The sequence below is a fragment of the Acipenser ruthenus genome, chromosome 12 (assembly GCF_902713425.1).
Source record: "Acipenser ruthenus chromosome 12, fAciRut3.2 maternal haplotype, whole genome shotgun sequence".
NCBI lineage: Eukaryota > Metazoa > Chordata > Actinopteri > Acipenseriformes > Acipenseridae > Acipenser > Acipenser ruthenus.
This window is the reverse complement of record NC_081200.1, coordinates 28,936,983-28,952,662: the sequence shown is the minus strand read 5'-3', so window position 1 is coordinate 28,952,662 and position 15,680 is coordinate 28,936,983. Positions and strand designations below refer to the sequence as shown.

Sequence of the window (15,680 nt, the reverse complement as noted above, 5' to 3'; positions counted from 1 at the left end):
CACCAATGAGAGCTGGCTCTGGAGCTGCTGTGACTGTCCAGACAACTATTGAGGGCTTTGTGAAACATGACGCAGACTTCACTAGCTGGATGGACTGGAATACTTACCGACTCTCAAGAACTCATAATATTCATTAATAGAGTGGGATTGCCAAGGTTAAGACAATCTGTGTGTGAAATCATTTAAAGAACAGCAGTATTTAGATCTGTTTCGATAGTGATATTCAACATTATTATAAGTTAGAAAAATAATTTTAAAAATGAGATGCAAGTGATGCACCTTTCCTTGCAGTTTCATTCATTGTAAAAAACAACATTCATTTCCCAGGCTTACCTTGAAAAACATTTTCTTTGTAAGAAACTGTATGTCATGATGTTACATATTTCCACAGCTGTTTTTAGGGTGGCACTTATATTTCTCAGTAGATTAGTAAGACTGATATTTACGGTTCACATTTTCTTCTGGTGTTATTTTTATTTAATGCCATTTAAAACATTTGCTATATTTTTAATTTTAAATATATACTATTTAGTTATACATTTCGGGTATTTAACCGGTTATTTATTTATTTATTTTTGCTGTTCTTTTGTGTAAATATACCTGAATAAATTGGAATGCATAATGAAAAACGGGCACCGACAAAACCATTAAGTGAACAACATTAATTTCCATGCAAATCACAGCAGTCATTTTTAGTTTCAGGGGATTTGCATGACAATCTGCTATTTACCTAGAATAGCTTTAAAACGAAGGCATCTGTCACTGTTGTTTATAGTTACATGGAGGAAATGTTTATATGAAATTAAATGAGAAACAAAAAAACAAGCCATTCATATCTTTTTTTTTCCTGATCTTTTTCGTATTTCTTAAGAAAGACCTATAATCACATGTTAATGGCTGTCTGTGTGGGAAGATAGGGGCATCTGCTTATCAGCTTCTCCTTTGTTGAGTTCAAAAAAAGGTGTTGCATTTCTGTATGGCTACAATTGATTAGAATAGGAAAGACTGAACAGGGCACCCTTTATCATGTATCAGTAATACATAACTGTATTATCATCTCTATTTAAATAAAAGGGACATTTTAACTAATTTATCAGCAGTTCAGAGAGCCACACACTCACACATTGGTATTGATAATGGACAAATCCAGCTTGTCTATGAATAGATTTTCTTATCACTTTTTTAAATTTGTAAAGTATGTATTGACTCATACCCCATTATGCATAATAAACATTATTATTATTTATTTCTTAGCAGACGTCCTTAACCAGATCAACTTACAGTTGTATACAAAAAATACATATCAAGAATTACAGTACAATTAAGAGCAAGATACAAAATACAATGACTCCAGTCCTAATAAGAGCAAATACAAAACACAGTACTATTTGATATCGTTCAAGAGCAGATAGCAGTGTTGATAGTTACATCAGGGTTAGATACAAGTGCCAGTGAAATACAAGATACTACAGATTGGGTTAAGTGCAGGATTGAATACAATAAAATAGGGAGCAGATAAGTGCAAGTTAAAGTGCGTTAAAGGCAGAGTGCTATATTGTCCAGAAGGGAAGAGTTGAGTTTTACAGGTGTTGTCTGAAGAGGTGTGCCTTGAGGAGGCGTCGGAAGGTGGTCTGGGACTGGGCAGTTCTGACATCCAAAGGAAGGTCGTTCCACCACTGCGGGTCAATGGTGGAGAAGTCGCGGGCTCTGGAGGCAGGGGAACGTAGAGGAGGTACAGCCAGTCTTCTAGTGCAGGTGGAGCGGAGAGGCTGGGTGGGGGTGTAGGGAGAGATGAGGGTCTGGAGGTAGCTGGGTGCGGTCTGGTCATGGCATCTGTAGGTGAGTACAAGAGTCTTGAACTGGATATAGTAGTATGGTTGGCAAAATAGACCCGAAGTACTACACTTCTGGTTTTGACAATTAAAAAACAAGATATCAATAGCTAGTGAAAATAAGGGCACATCTAATGTGGAGCACTGTTATAAGTAATCATATTTCAGCATGGCGGTAGGCATAGGGCTGCAATTCCTAATACAATATTTGCAGAAAAATAACATTTATGTATACTCAGGATATATGTATACAAAGGAACATTCATTATATCTGAATTAAAGACATTTTAATTGCAATATTGCAGAAAGTAAATGTTATCAACAATCCTATTTGTTCTCATGCATGATGTTTCTGTTCTATATGTAATTACAGCTACAAAACAGGGGTGTTTTGTAATCCTGCAGCAATCAATGTAATCTCAACACCTGCTGCTTCCATAGCTCTAAATCACATAGAGTGACTGAGTCACTAGACAAAGAACTGTCATGTACAGTCACTATCCAACTGGAAAACAATACCAGTACAAATACTATTTAAATGATCATGAACAAAAGACCACATTTATGAAAAGGGAACTTGGTTCATTAAACTATTCTTAAACTAATTTCAGGTAAACCTTGAGTCTGGCAATTTGGAATTGCAAGAAAAACTAGGCTTTATATAGCACAGCAGTACTGTGTTCTTCACCCAGCTTATATACAAATAATTAGAACCCCAAATTGCTTTAACTAAATTACAGAACAACATGAAACATGAACAAAATGTGGATTTTGAAAAGGCGGAGACAGCCACTGATTTGATAAACCAGGCGGTTCTTTTTTGTTTCTTGGGGTGTAAACTAGGGTTCTAAATTATCAAGAATGCTGGGGTTTCTTCACCTTCAACACTGGTCTTAGATTTCTGGATTTCTCTGTTTTCTGTAATATTTCTTCTTCATAATTGTCATTGTTTTCTAGACAAGCTGGTCATTTTAGTTATGAATCTTCAAACGGTTTAGTGTCTTTGTGGATCCAATAGAAGTGTTAAATTGTTATTACCTTTGGATGATTGAGTCACTATATTGAAACATATATATTGAGACTATATTGAGACACACTATATTGAGACTTACCACTTAAACTGGGAACTTCAGCGTCGTGTAGTTCGGTATCATGAAAAAATACAAATGTAAACTGTGTGAAATCAGAAGTGCTGTACAGCTTGCAATAGCTATGATTTCAGTTCAGGATGCTATATGGTAACCATAGAAACCGGCACTCAGTCAGCTCAAGTTATTACATGCTTTCATTTTCTTTCTGTGTGATCTGAACTGGAATTAACAATGCAATCATCTCACGACCAGTCTGTATGTGATAATGCTATGAAAGCACTGTGAATTATTATTATTATTATTATTATTATTATTATTTATTTATTTATTTATTTATTTATTAGCAGACGCCCTTATCCAGGGCGACTTACAGTCATAAACAAAAATACATTTCAAGAATCACAGTACAAGTATTAATACAATTAAGAGCAAGATAAAATACAAAGACTTTGGTTCTAGCAAGTACAAGTATATGACAAGATACGATTCAATAACGGGCAGATAACAGTGTCAGTGATAGTTACATCAGGATATAATTAAATACAAAATATTACAGATTAAATAACACTTGTGACAGACTACAGTACTCTAAAGTACAGGATTAAATGCAGTAAAATAGGGAGCAGATAAGAGCAAGTAAAGCACATTAAGGAAGAGTGATAAAGTGTCCAGAGGGAAAAGAGGAGTTCTACAGGTGCTGTCTGAAGAGGTGAGTCTTGAGGAGTTGCTGGATGGTGGTCAGGGACTGGGCAGTCCTGACATCTGTAGGAAGGTGTCACAAAGACGGCCAGAGTGGGTTGCGTCAGACCAGAAAGGAACTCAAACACAGACAGAGACGGTGGTGATGATGAGCTGAGTGCAATGGCTGCACTCAGCGTTTATTAACAAATAAAAGGTTTGAACAATGGAATACAAAACAGGACACGGCACTATAGCCAAAATAAAGAGACAGACAAAACGGACTAACACTAAACAAACGGTGCACGGAGACAAACAAACACGGTGAGAACAAACACTTATCTTTACGATCTTTCACTACTACTTATTCCTCTCTCTCTCACCCGTTCTCCTCTTCCGAACACCCAACCCCGACTGAATGAAAATGTGCATCTATATATACTGTTGTGCTGGGATTCAATTACTAATTAATTATTCACTTGAATCCCAGCACGTGAATTAATTCTGTGCAACCCCGTGCTCGCATATTATATTTTAAATGCACGTGCGTGATGTGCAATCCCGTGCCTAAATACAAATATACAATTTAAACACACGTGAAACACAGACCTGTTTATATCCCGTGTACCAATCTATACACCAACATTAACATACGCACGCATACATACAACATAGAACACACAAATGCACACAGGGGCGGGGCACTTTGCCACAGAAGGTCATTCCACCACTGCGGGACGAGGGTGGAGAAGGAGCGGGCTCTGGAGGCAGGGGAGCGTAGAGGAGGTACAGCGAGTCTTCTAGTGCAGGAGGAGCAGAGAGGTCGAGTGGGGGTGTAGGGAGAGATGAGGGTCTGGAGGTAGCTGGGTGCAGTCTGGTCAAGGCATCTGTAGGCGAGTACAAGAGTCTTGAACTGGATGCGAGCTGTGATCGGGAGCCAGTGGAGTGAGCAGAGCAGTGGAGTTGCGTGGGAGAAGCGAGGCAGAGAGAACACCAGGCAAGCAGCGGAGTTCTGGATGAGCTGGAGAGGACGGGTGGCGGACGCAGGGAGGCCAGCCAGGAGGGGGTTGCAGTAGTCTAGGTGGGAGAGTAACAGGGCCTGGAGCAGGAGCTGGGTGGCATAGTTGCTGAGGAAGGGTCGGATTCTTCATATGTTGAAGAATCGGCAAGTGCGTGCCAGAGTGGAGATGTGCTGGGAATAAGAGAGGCAGGGGTCCAGGATGACTCAGAGGTTCTTAGCTGAGGAGGAGGGAGAGAGTGTGGTAGATTCCAGAGGAATGGAGATAGAGAGATCAGAGGAGAGGTAGGAGGAGAACCAGGCCAGAGCAGTACCAGAGATTCCCAGGTCAGCGAGAGAGGATAGTAGAATAGAGTGATCGACAGTGTCAAAGGCAGCAGAGAGGTCGAGGAGAATTAGGACAGAGGAGAGAGAGGCAGCTCGGGCAGATTTTAGTGAGTTAGTGACAGACAGGAGGGCGATTTCAGTGGAGTGAGCAGAGTCCAAGTAAATTAATTGCTTAACGTATTTCCATTCAATGCACTTGTGAAGGTTTGGGTTGTTATAACCCTGCTGAAATCCCCAGCAACTGCTGGTGAGCTGGATAACCATCACATCCAGCTCCACCTGTGATGCTTATTGCTGGAATCTCCCTCAGGGAACACACACGGGTCGCCTAATCTTACCTTGAATACATTGCCATTTTACTATATTTTCCTAAATCAAATATTGTATAGTAACTTCTTCTCTGTTACACACCATCCACATTTTAACATTATTTTTTTGTTGTGTTTTGACAGAACATTGTAACACCTTTGTTATGGTAGCTGTGATTTTCTGATTATGTTCCTTTTCAACGTGTTTCTATATTAAGGCAATGTTAATTCCTATGCTAAATAAATATACATACATCTCCATCTTGTGGCAGGAAGAGAAAATGCCATTGACAACATTACAAGATCGGGGTTCTAAGCACAGTAAGTAAAACAAGTACTGTACGTAAAACTATTCAATTCAATTCAATTTAATTATCAAGTACACGCAATTGATTGATCTGAATAGAAACAGCTCATCATTTTGCAACAACATCCGAAAAAACCGGTGCGCTGGTTTCAGATTTTCAGCACAGACAATGAAAACATAAATAAAAACAAACGAGTTTGCAAAGCTGTGCAGCCAGTTTTAATACAGCGGTGCCTTCTTTTAGCACAGATTTCTGCAGTTCTGCACATATCTGCACAGAATCCCGTTCAGGAAGCTCCACCATCAAAAATCTGTGCAGATCCAGCACAGCACAGCTTTGAGAATAGTACGTTTAAAAATTAAGTTGTATGGACTGCAAATGAATGCAATCCCCATGTGTGATGCATTGTGATAAATTAAATAAGTAAATGTAATTACGTTTCATTATATACATCAAACAAATAGAATAAGTCATTAAATTATGCAATTAGAGTGTAAATAGGTGATGATGCGGGTAAGTTTCCCAAAGGTTTGGAGAAGGCGTTACAAGCAGCACCATGATGTCAAACAGAGAACAGCCACGCGCAGCAAGTGCAGCTTGCTTTGGCATACGAGAACGTAACCAGCGTTTTAGTGAATATAAGTCGGCCGGCTTCGGCTGCGGACTGCCTGATGACGTCAGCTGCAGAGTAGGGACATTAACCATTATTATTGGTTTTGTTTACACATTTTGTGACATCCCTAGCCTACTAACCCTAATTTCGATAATGCGAATTTGTTTTCTACACAGATCTGCAAGAATCTGCGTGACTAAAACGCCACCGTTATAAAGCCGTTGCATAGAATTGTGGTTTGTAGTTTTTTATGTATTAATAAACTACATACACCATAATCGCTTGCAAAAAAAGCTAGAAGAGAAGCTAAATATACATGTATAAATATATGGTGGAAAATAAAGGCAATCACTTACGGTGAACAAAACGAGGCTGGAAATACCATGTCAGCCAATAGGATTGCAGTTTGTTAGGATGTAGGAATGGTTCTGAGAAAATAGGAAGGTGGGGTGTTCTTTGCTTTTATAAAAAAAAACACACATTTACATTTATCAACTGGGTATATAACATTGGAGGTTGTATTGCTTAGAGAAGTTTAGTTGTTACGGTAGGAAAAACTTTCATTTTGACTTACACATTTTTTAAAAAAATAAACACGTTTGTTTGTTGTAGTGAATGGTGTCGTTTGTCAGTGATCTCCCTTTACGGGGGGCCGTGAGGTTAGGGGGTCCGGCACAAGGAGGATTGGTGAATTCGAGACTTTACTATCTGCACCTGTACAACATATGGTTTATTTACAGCGTTTTTAAATAAATACGTAGCGCACAATCGATAGCTGTCAATTTTAAATGACGGCTGCAGCAACAAAACACAAAACTGGAGTGAACCGGAATCAGACTGAATAGAGTTTAGGCAGCAAACGGCTATTTAACATTTTTTTTTCTCTCGTAGTATTGAGTCTTCAATAACACGACTAGTAGTCGTGGCATTTATCCTCTGTAACTTGCAGAGATTTGTTTTCGTTGTTGTTTTAACAATTTTGTTCACTATACTACTGCCTTGTGCTTTTGTAGGCCCTGCATTCATTGTATTCAGTGTCTTATATTTATTTTATTGTATTATTATTATTATTATTTAAATGTATAATTAGAGTGGTAATGGTGGTAAGCAGGTGAAAAAAGTTACACTGAAAGTTGACTTCTGTCCTTCTCGGAAAACATATTTGAAGTCTACAGTTTTGTTTGGTAGAAGCCATTGTACCTTGCTATACAATGTCGAGGCCATTTAATTTCTAGGGGCAAACCGATGATATCTTTCTACACGCTATAAACAGCATGGTGCAATCTGACAGATCACTGTTCCGAATTCTGCTGGAAGCTTAGCTTTGTCATGCTAAATTGTTATAGGAAATCAGATTTACTGACTATGGAAACCCAATAAAGTACCAGCATCAGACAGAAATTATCATTGAAAGTGCAACAGATAGTACCCCTCATTTGACCATGTTAACATGAGATTGTTGTAATAAAACAAAAAAAAAGCAAGACAGGTAACTAATGTGTTATGCTTACACTTAAGTCTGGAGAGTTGTATATATGAATAGCATTATCCATAAATCAACCACTGTAACATACCTCTTTTTTGTCATGTCCCTTTTATTTTACTCCCATCACACCCTACTGTTCTGTCTATTGTGATTTAGAAGCTTATAACACAAGAAAAATCTATAAGTCAAGCAGACAATCATTTTGATGTCTTGTGTTTGTATTTGTTTTGCTAACGGACTATAACTAGAGTTGTTTAAAATAACAAGAAAAATATATAAAGACTATGTTTGCACTTGAGGGGATTTTTGAGGAGAACTCACATTCTGTATTCATCAAAAAAGTAGAATTACATAAATCATGTACAACAGAAATTAATTTTGTTCAAATGTGACTTTTTTTTCATCATTTGTTTTGCAGGTTATTAAGCAGGCATGATACAAATGCTTTTATTCTGAAGGATTTGTTAGGAAAAGCAAGCCATCCATCTATCTCAGATTTTTGCCAGACTTAAATTGTACAATGAAAAGAAGGAATACTAAACAGAAGGGGAATGTCCTTGTCAATATTGACAAAGGTACACCTTCAGACTTACAGGCATTCAACAATATTATCTCAGTGGACACCAAAGTACATCTGGAAAATCCGTGTCCCCTCCAAGAACTGTCATTGGAGAAAAGAAAGCATTTATGTTTTAAACAGTACGACAGGAACTTACTTACATTCTTGAATGATGATAGAATGAAGTCATCATCCTTCTGTGATCTAGTTATTGTTGCAGATGGAAAACAATACAGTGCCCATAAGGCGGTGGCTGCTTTTGGCAGTAGTTATTTTCAAGCTCGTTTGACCAAAAACCCAAACTTAAAACATGTTACCTTGGACCATGTTACAGACTCTGTGTTTCAGCACCTACTGGAATTCTTATATACCTCAGAATTCCTGATCTATGAAAGTGAGATCCCTTCTCTCGTGGAAGCAGCCAAGTTTTTAGATATGACTGATGCAGTGAACCTGTTAACCAGTGAGGAATATTCATCAGCCTCTGTCAATGCAGAAGAGGTCACAGAAGAAATATCATACAATGAACTGGCACAAACACCTGAGCTCAGTGATAAGCTGTCTGGAAGCAACCAATGTACCCTTTGTAGCCGAAGCTTCTGCTACAGAAAATCCTTACAAAACCATCTGACTAAATCTCACAGCGCACCATCAGTAGAAAAATCAGAAGACATTTCCAAAAATTTGGACGAGACAGAGCATACCACAAGAAGGTCTGCACGCACTCGCAAATGCCCGGTAAAATTCTGCAACAAAAGTGATAATGAAAGTACAGGCCTGTCTGATGACAGCAGTTCAGACAAAATGCTTAGTGATGAGGAGAGACCGGACGTTACTGAAATGGAAAACTGTCAGAGTGAACGTGAAGAGCAGGAAGAGGACCAAAACGAAGCAACATCGGATGAAACTGAAGCTGAACAGGAGAGTGACAATGACGAGGACAATCAGAATACAGATACTGAAGGAACCAATCAGAGCTTCCCTGAAGGACTAGCTCCTGTCATAATCCAGAGTGCAAACAAGAAAACACTTAAATGTCCTAAGTGTGGTAAAACATTTGATCGGGCAGGTAAGAACAAAGCTGTAAAGTTTTAACCTGTAATAACCAACAACTCTTCCTTGGAAAACCATAGATTTTATTTAGGTACATTTTGAACTTTGTCATTTGTTGTTGGTCATTACTCATGTTTAAATAATCTTTAACAGCAACTCACTGTATTTGTGTTTCTTGTGTACTTTCCATTTTTGCATCTCATCAAAACATTTCTGTTTTCTAGGAAAGTATGAAAGTCACACACGCGTTCACACAGGAGAGAAACCTTTTCAATGTGAAGTTTGCCATCAGCGCTACTCCACTAAATCAAACCTCACGGTTCACAGGAAAAAGCACAACAACGAGACTGCATTCCACAAGAAGGAACACAAATGCCCATATTGCAATAAGCTACATGCCAGCAAAAAAACTCTAACAAAGCATGTGAAGAGGTAGGTAGCAGACTGTTTGCACAGCAGTCTTTTTCTGAATTACACGAAAATAGAAACTATTGCCAATGAAAACATCTCTTTAATACCATAGCTATTAATAAATGGTCACATGTTGCACATCACTATAAGCCAATATTAGAGTTAATATTTTTTAACTTATTGTTTTCTAGGTTCCATCCTGATAATGTACAAGAATTCCTTTCAATTAAGAAGAAAAAGAGTGAAGGGTGGAAGTGTGATGTAAGTCTTCATTTGTTTCTAATACCTAAATTAAGTGTTTAAATCTGCATTAAATAATAATTGTTAATAATATACAAGACATTCAAATATCTTTAAGTATACATTACTCACACATTTCTATAATATACAGTGGAACATATGTGACCCCTATACCTTTGCATATACAGCCAAACAATATTTTTTAACAAGGTATAGAAAGTAGTATTTCAGCTATTTATTTATCAAAACATAACTTTTTTTTTTTCATGTAGATCTGCAACAAATCCTTTACCCGTCGACCACACCTGGAAGAGCACATGATTCTTCACACACATGACAGACCCTTTAAATGTGCATACTGTGAGGAACACTTTAAATCCAGATTCGCAAGACTGAAGCATCAAGAGAAGTTTCATCTAGGTACAGAAAACTAGTAATCTGCTTCATACCCTTTATACAATGTAAAACAGCATGAAAAGAGCATGTCATTTAAAATGTGGATGTATGTAGTAATCCCTTGGGATGAGAGTGCTGAGGTATTGGATTGGCAAGGTTATCTTTGCTTGGTTTCCTTCTGGAAAGAATACCAAGGTGAGTTTGCACTGGCACTTTGCTCTATAATGGAAGTGGTTATTCACAGCCAGTGGTTATGTGAGGAAGGTTTCCACAAGCCTTTCTTGCTGAAAAATTGTGGAGGACGACAGTAGTATCTATTTCATTTTTATTCCCCAAACCTTTAAAATTACACAAGCATCAGTGAAACTATACTCGGTTAGTGATGTACCTTAAATTCAGAATTCTGGTAGACTGGGGCATTTAAAAACTACAAATGACAGCAATTGTGCAGCTTACTGGTAGATCATAAGGTACTATGTAATACTGGCCAGCATGGCATCTGAATTGTATTCACAGAAAGATATACAGTACAGGGCTCCAGACTGCGACTAAAATGGTCACAAAAGCAAGGAATAGATGCAATGTTGATGCATTTCAACCAGAATGGAGAATGCTTAAAACAAAGGTCAAAGGTCAGTTTATGGATAAATCCTACATCGGTTTATAGGAGGTCATGCTAAGAAAAGAACCCTTTTGCACAGATTTTTAAAAAATCTACATTTAGTGGAAATCATGTGCTTGTGCTGCCGATATCAGCTGCCCAATGTGAACGTGGATTGTCTCTACAAAACAATTAAATCCAAGCTATGCAACTTACTTAATGTGGTAACTGTTGAAGATCTTGTGAGAATCAGTGCAGAGGGCCCTTCCCTTGAAATATTTGACCCAGAGCCTTGTGTTAAAGGTTTGCTTTCCTCAGGTAAAAGGAAACAAAGATCAACTTACACATCCTGGCAAAGTGATGCAGACCTTTTAACTGTTGCTGACACTGACTCAGATTCTGAAAAATAAGAAAGATTTGATAGTTGTATATAGTTCACAGGCTTAAGTTTAGGCCACATTCCAATTAGTTCAGAGGACAGAGTTAAGAAACACATTACCGAAAGACAGAACTGCAGGAGAAGAACGGTTGCAAGAGCAGCATTTGAGGACAGGTGTACTGGCAGAAGAGATCACATGGAGGACAGGGAAGGCAGAGCAAGTCAGTGACAGGCAGCATAGATGAACAATCTGGCAGCAAATTAAGTGAGTACAGGCATTACATTTCTGTTTTTCTATCATTTTAGTGTTTTTTTCTAGCATTTTAAGCAGTTGAATATGGAAGCAACCAAATTGCTCTTAAGGTGGTACCCAACAATTGGATTTGGCACCCAACATTTTTGGCCTAAGAGCCTTGGCTCCTTGGGCAAAAGGTTTGTCTGGAGCCCTGCAGTGTTCTACAAATGCAATTATTTAATACGTAATTAACGGTTTAAGCAATAATATTAAGAATAGACATTTAAAACGTTCTACTTTACTAATAATATGGTCTAAAACCTAAAATGTTGTTATAACTGTGATTCAGGTCCCTTCCCATGTGACATTTGTGGTCGACAGTTTAATGACACGGGAAATAGAAAGCGGCACATTGAGTGTACTCATGGAGGAAAGAGGAAATGGACCTGTTTTATCTGTGGGAAATCTGTAAGAGAAAGGTAAAAGACAAATTGTCATTCTATTATCTTTTGGAAAAAAAAAAAGTTTTTTATTTGGTAACTACTAACTGGTTGGATATTCATACAATTTTAAAATAATGTAAGTTACAAGTTTTATATGTAAAAGTTGTTTTTTATATATTTTTAGGCAATAATTATGTTTAAAATCTTTATAATGGAATTTACTTTTGTAATTTTAAATCCTACCTTAATATTTTGTTTTAATACAGGACAACATTAAAGGAACATTTGAGGATACACAGTGGAGAAAAACCTCATCTCTGCAGTATTTGTGGGCAGAGTTTTCGGCATGGTAGCTCATACAGGTAACACAAAAATATTGTGTGATTAGTGTATTTATTTAAATTTGAGTAAATGGTTAACTTTCGCTGAGCTACAAGGAAAGTATGGATTGTAGCAGGAGATGTAAAACAGATGTCCTCTTGCACAAGACAATTGTTTGACATCATTGGTTCGTGTACAGTATAAAATTTAAAAGGAAAGTGAGAATAAGTAAATCAAACGAATGTGATTCTTACGCAGGCTTCATCTCAGAGTCCATCATGATGACAAGCGATATGAATGTGATGAATGCGGGAAGACTTTTATTCGTCATGATCACCTGACAAAACACAGAAAAATACACTCAGGTACAGTAGATGGAATGGATCACTCTTGTGTTGTTGCTTTTTCACTGCTTTTATGAATTACATCCAGTGTAAATCTTTGTTTAAATATTTTTGATCTTGAGATATTTGTCAGTATGTACTGTTTTTAAAGCTAGTGTCCCATAATCAGATCATACTTTACTCTAAAATGCAATCTCATTGTGTCTGTTTACAGCATAGTCTTCCTCAGTGAATTATACTTAATATATAAAAAAAAAACTAAAAAAAACAGACCTTTCTATTAGTCCAATGGTTTTTGTTTCCCTTTTCCCTTTGGTTGCTACAGTCACAAAGTTCTTCCCCCTCCCCCCTACACACAATTTCACACTGTTACCAACACAGAATAATATGGGCTTATCAACCTATAATAATAAATAAATAATAACAATGTACAGGAATCTATACTTCAGTAAGTTAAAGAACTAGAACGGTAATAATCTTGTGACTTATTTGTTTTTCCCAGGAGAAAAGGCTCATCAGTGTGAAGAATGTGGAAAGTGTTTTGGTCGTAGAGATCACTTGACAGTTCATTACAGAAGTGTCCATCTAGGGGAAAAAGTTTGGCAGAAGTGAGTGTGCTTCTGATAAACTACACAGAATGAACTTGTATGTGCAAAGTCTTTTCTTTAAAACTCTTTTTCTATATCTGCAAGTCACCACTTTTCAGTTGACATCAATGCTAACATGAAAAAACTGGAAGTAGCCCTGTGACTCACTTCATTCAAACTGCTGTACCTGTGGTGACACACCCTTTGGACACCACCCTGCTGAGTGTCTGTTACTGTTCAACTGCTCCTTGGAAGAGTTATTTAATTAACATTAAAATTGGGAATACAATATTTGAGGATATTCAAAATTAGTATTTTAAATTGGAATGGGCAGACACATTTTGATTGAATGTATTATATGTTATAGAAATAAAGAAAACTATAGCTTCACATCAGCTATTTTTGTATTGCAAGAACTTTCTATTTGCCCATTGTGAAAAATATAGACCAAAACACCAGGTGATTTAAGCTTTATTAACTGATGTTTACTTTTTTTTTTAGGTACAAAGCAGCCTTGCACCAATGTGAAGTATGTAAGAAAGAATTTAAAGGGAAATCAAGCTTGGAAATGCATTTTAGGACGCATTCAGGTATAACTTATAGCATATTTACAACATCACATCAAAAAACTATTTCGTAATATAAAAATGTCTAAAAGTGGTCATCTTAAAATGATAAGAATAAACAATTGTGTTTTACAGGAGAGAAACCTTACAAGTGCCAGATCTGTAACCAAACTTTCAGAATCAAGAAGACGTTAACCAAACACATGGTGATTCACTCAGATGCCCGTCCATTTAACTGCCCACATTGCAATGCAACCTTTAAAAGGAAAGACAAATTGAAATATCACATTGATCACGTACACGGAACTAAGGCTGCAGAACAGTCAGCATCAGAGCCCTCGGAGGAGAAAATAGTTTCTTTGCCAATGCCATATGATGATAAAGCTTATCACACAGAAGCAAAACAGTACATGGAGCAGCCCAAGGTATACCAGCCCGAACCAAAGACCATTCTGCAAAGTGTTCCCACGGAGGTCTGTGTTCCTGTGACACTGGTACCTGTCCAGATGCCTGAGGTTTCTGCTCAAGCTGATCTTGTAAGACACACCACTCCTCTTCCACAGCCACAGACACAGCAAACAGAATACCAGCCAGCCACAGACCTTGTCTTTTTGGAGAAGTATACACTTACTCCCCAGCCCACAAACATTGTTCACCCAGTTAGGCCTGACCAGATGTTAGGTCCTCAGGAGCAGTCTTATTTGGGAACTCTGCTTGGACTTGATACAGCCACGCCAGTTCAAAACATATCCAACTCTGAACATAGTCAATAAAAATACTCTTTGATGTACAGTATGTGTTATACAGTACGCTCTAGGTTTAGATCTTAAATATGAATGTAATTATAAAAATGTTTGAGGTATAAGTGATTTTAATATAACTGATGTAGAGAAACCATGTCATATGTTTTATTAATTTTCCAGATGTTTATGGGCCATTGCAATTCATAGCTGTAGAGAGTATTTGAAGTCTAGATTTCAGTAGCAGTTATAATAATAATTTTTAAAAAAGCTTAGCAAACTTTTAGGTTTTGGGGGGATTTGTTAAGATTGAAATTATGCTTAAGTAAATTGCATTGCAGTTTTTATGTGATCTGTAATTTGATTTACAAATGTTTGGTAAAAAAAAAAAAAAAAAAAAAACAGTGAAAGTAGATATTAAAATAACATTTTAATTATATATGGATGTGCAAGTGGCTGAATTTAAAGTGTTGTCCCAGTGTTTTGAAAAAAGAAAAGTAAGCACATTTTGGTACCACACATAAGATAGAGATTTGACCACAATTGCACTTAAGCAAATTTATGTTTGGCAGATGTTTCTCTAATCATGGTCAGCATATGGACTGGCATTATCCTGTGTCACCATCATTATTGATGGAAAAACTGCACAATGTATGGACCTTTACTGTATTTCAGTTGCATTAAAATTGTTTTATGTACAGTACATTTGTCATCATTGTGCTACTAAGCATGTTACATGTAAATTGTAACATTTCCTATTATATATGTACACACACAAAACAATACATATATCTAAACAATATCTGTAACAAAGCTGTAATAAACAGAGTTGTAGTTTGATAGCTTGAAATTAGGTTGAGTAGTGCTATATTCACAAAATATTAATGTTAACACAATTAAGAGCAAAAACCAAATGATGCGCTGATGTTAAAAAGCTTAAACTAAATAATTCACGAGCCATGCAGGTTTCATGCAACTTCTAAAGATGCCCATTTTGTTTTACAATTAATGGTGCAAACAGTTCGATGGTTAAAATGCGTTGTGATTATTTAGATCATAATAATCACATTATCTGGATTATTTGCAACCATAAATTCTGCAAGTTCTTTGTATTCCTTTATCAAGCGGTGGTATGTCTTGTAAC

General features: G+C 37.1%; 1 protein-coding gene across 4 annotated transcripts; it reads left to right on the top strand.

Annotated features, from left to right (window-relative positions):
- The first annotated feature begins 6,075 nt into the window (after window positions 1-6,075).
- LOC117416646 (zinc finger and BTB domain-containing protein 41-like) lies at window positions 6,076-15,237 on the top strand. 4 transcript variants are annotated; one of them, XM_059034766.1, is made up of 11 exons: window positions 6,076-6,250; window positions 8,080-9,289; window positions 9,498-9,705; window positions 9,876-9,945; window positions 10,197-10,344; window positions 11,885-12,014; window positions 12,245-12,340; window positions 12,558-12,664; window positions 13,146-13,251; window positions 13,732-13,820; window positions 13,932-15,237. In XM_059034766.1, the coding sequence occupies exons 2-11, from the start codon at window positions 8,182-8,184 to the stop codon at window positions 14,567-14,569; spliced, it is 2,700 nt and encodes an 899-aa protein (XP_058890749.1). In that variant the 5' UTR covers window positions 6,076-6,250; window positions 8,080-8,181; the 3' UTR covers window positions 14,570-15,237. The 4 variants fall into 4 exon arrangements, with proteins under 4 accessions (XP_058890749.1, XP_058890751.1, XP_058890750.1 ...); XM_059034768.1 differs by lacking the exon at window positions 6,076-6,250 and adding an exon at window positions 6,530-6,619; XM_059034767.1 differs by lacking the exon at window positions 6,076-6,250 and adding an exon at window positions 6,586-6,722.
- Window positions 15,238-15,680: the final 443 nt, after the last annotated feature.

Coding starts and splice junctions, on each gene's coding strand:
- LOC117416646 (XM_059034766.1), top strand. CDS start 8,182: ATGAAAAGAAGGAATACTAAACAGAAGGGGAATGTCCTTGTCAATATT. Junction 9,290..9,497: donor TAAAACATTTGATCGGGCAG/GTAAGAACAAAG, acceptor TCTGTTTTCTAG/GAAAGTATGAAAGTCACACA. Junction 10,345..11,884: donor TCAAGAGAAGTTTCATCTAG/GTACAGAAAACT, acceptor ACTGTGATTCAG/GTCCCTTCCCATGTGACATT.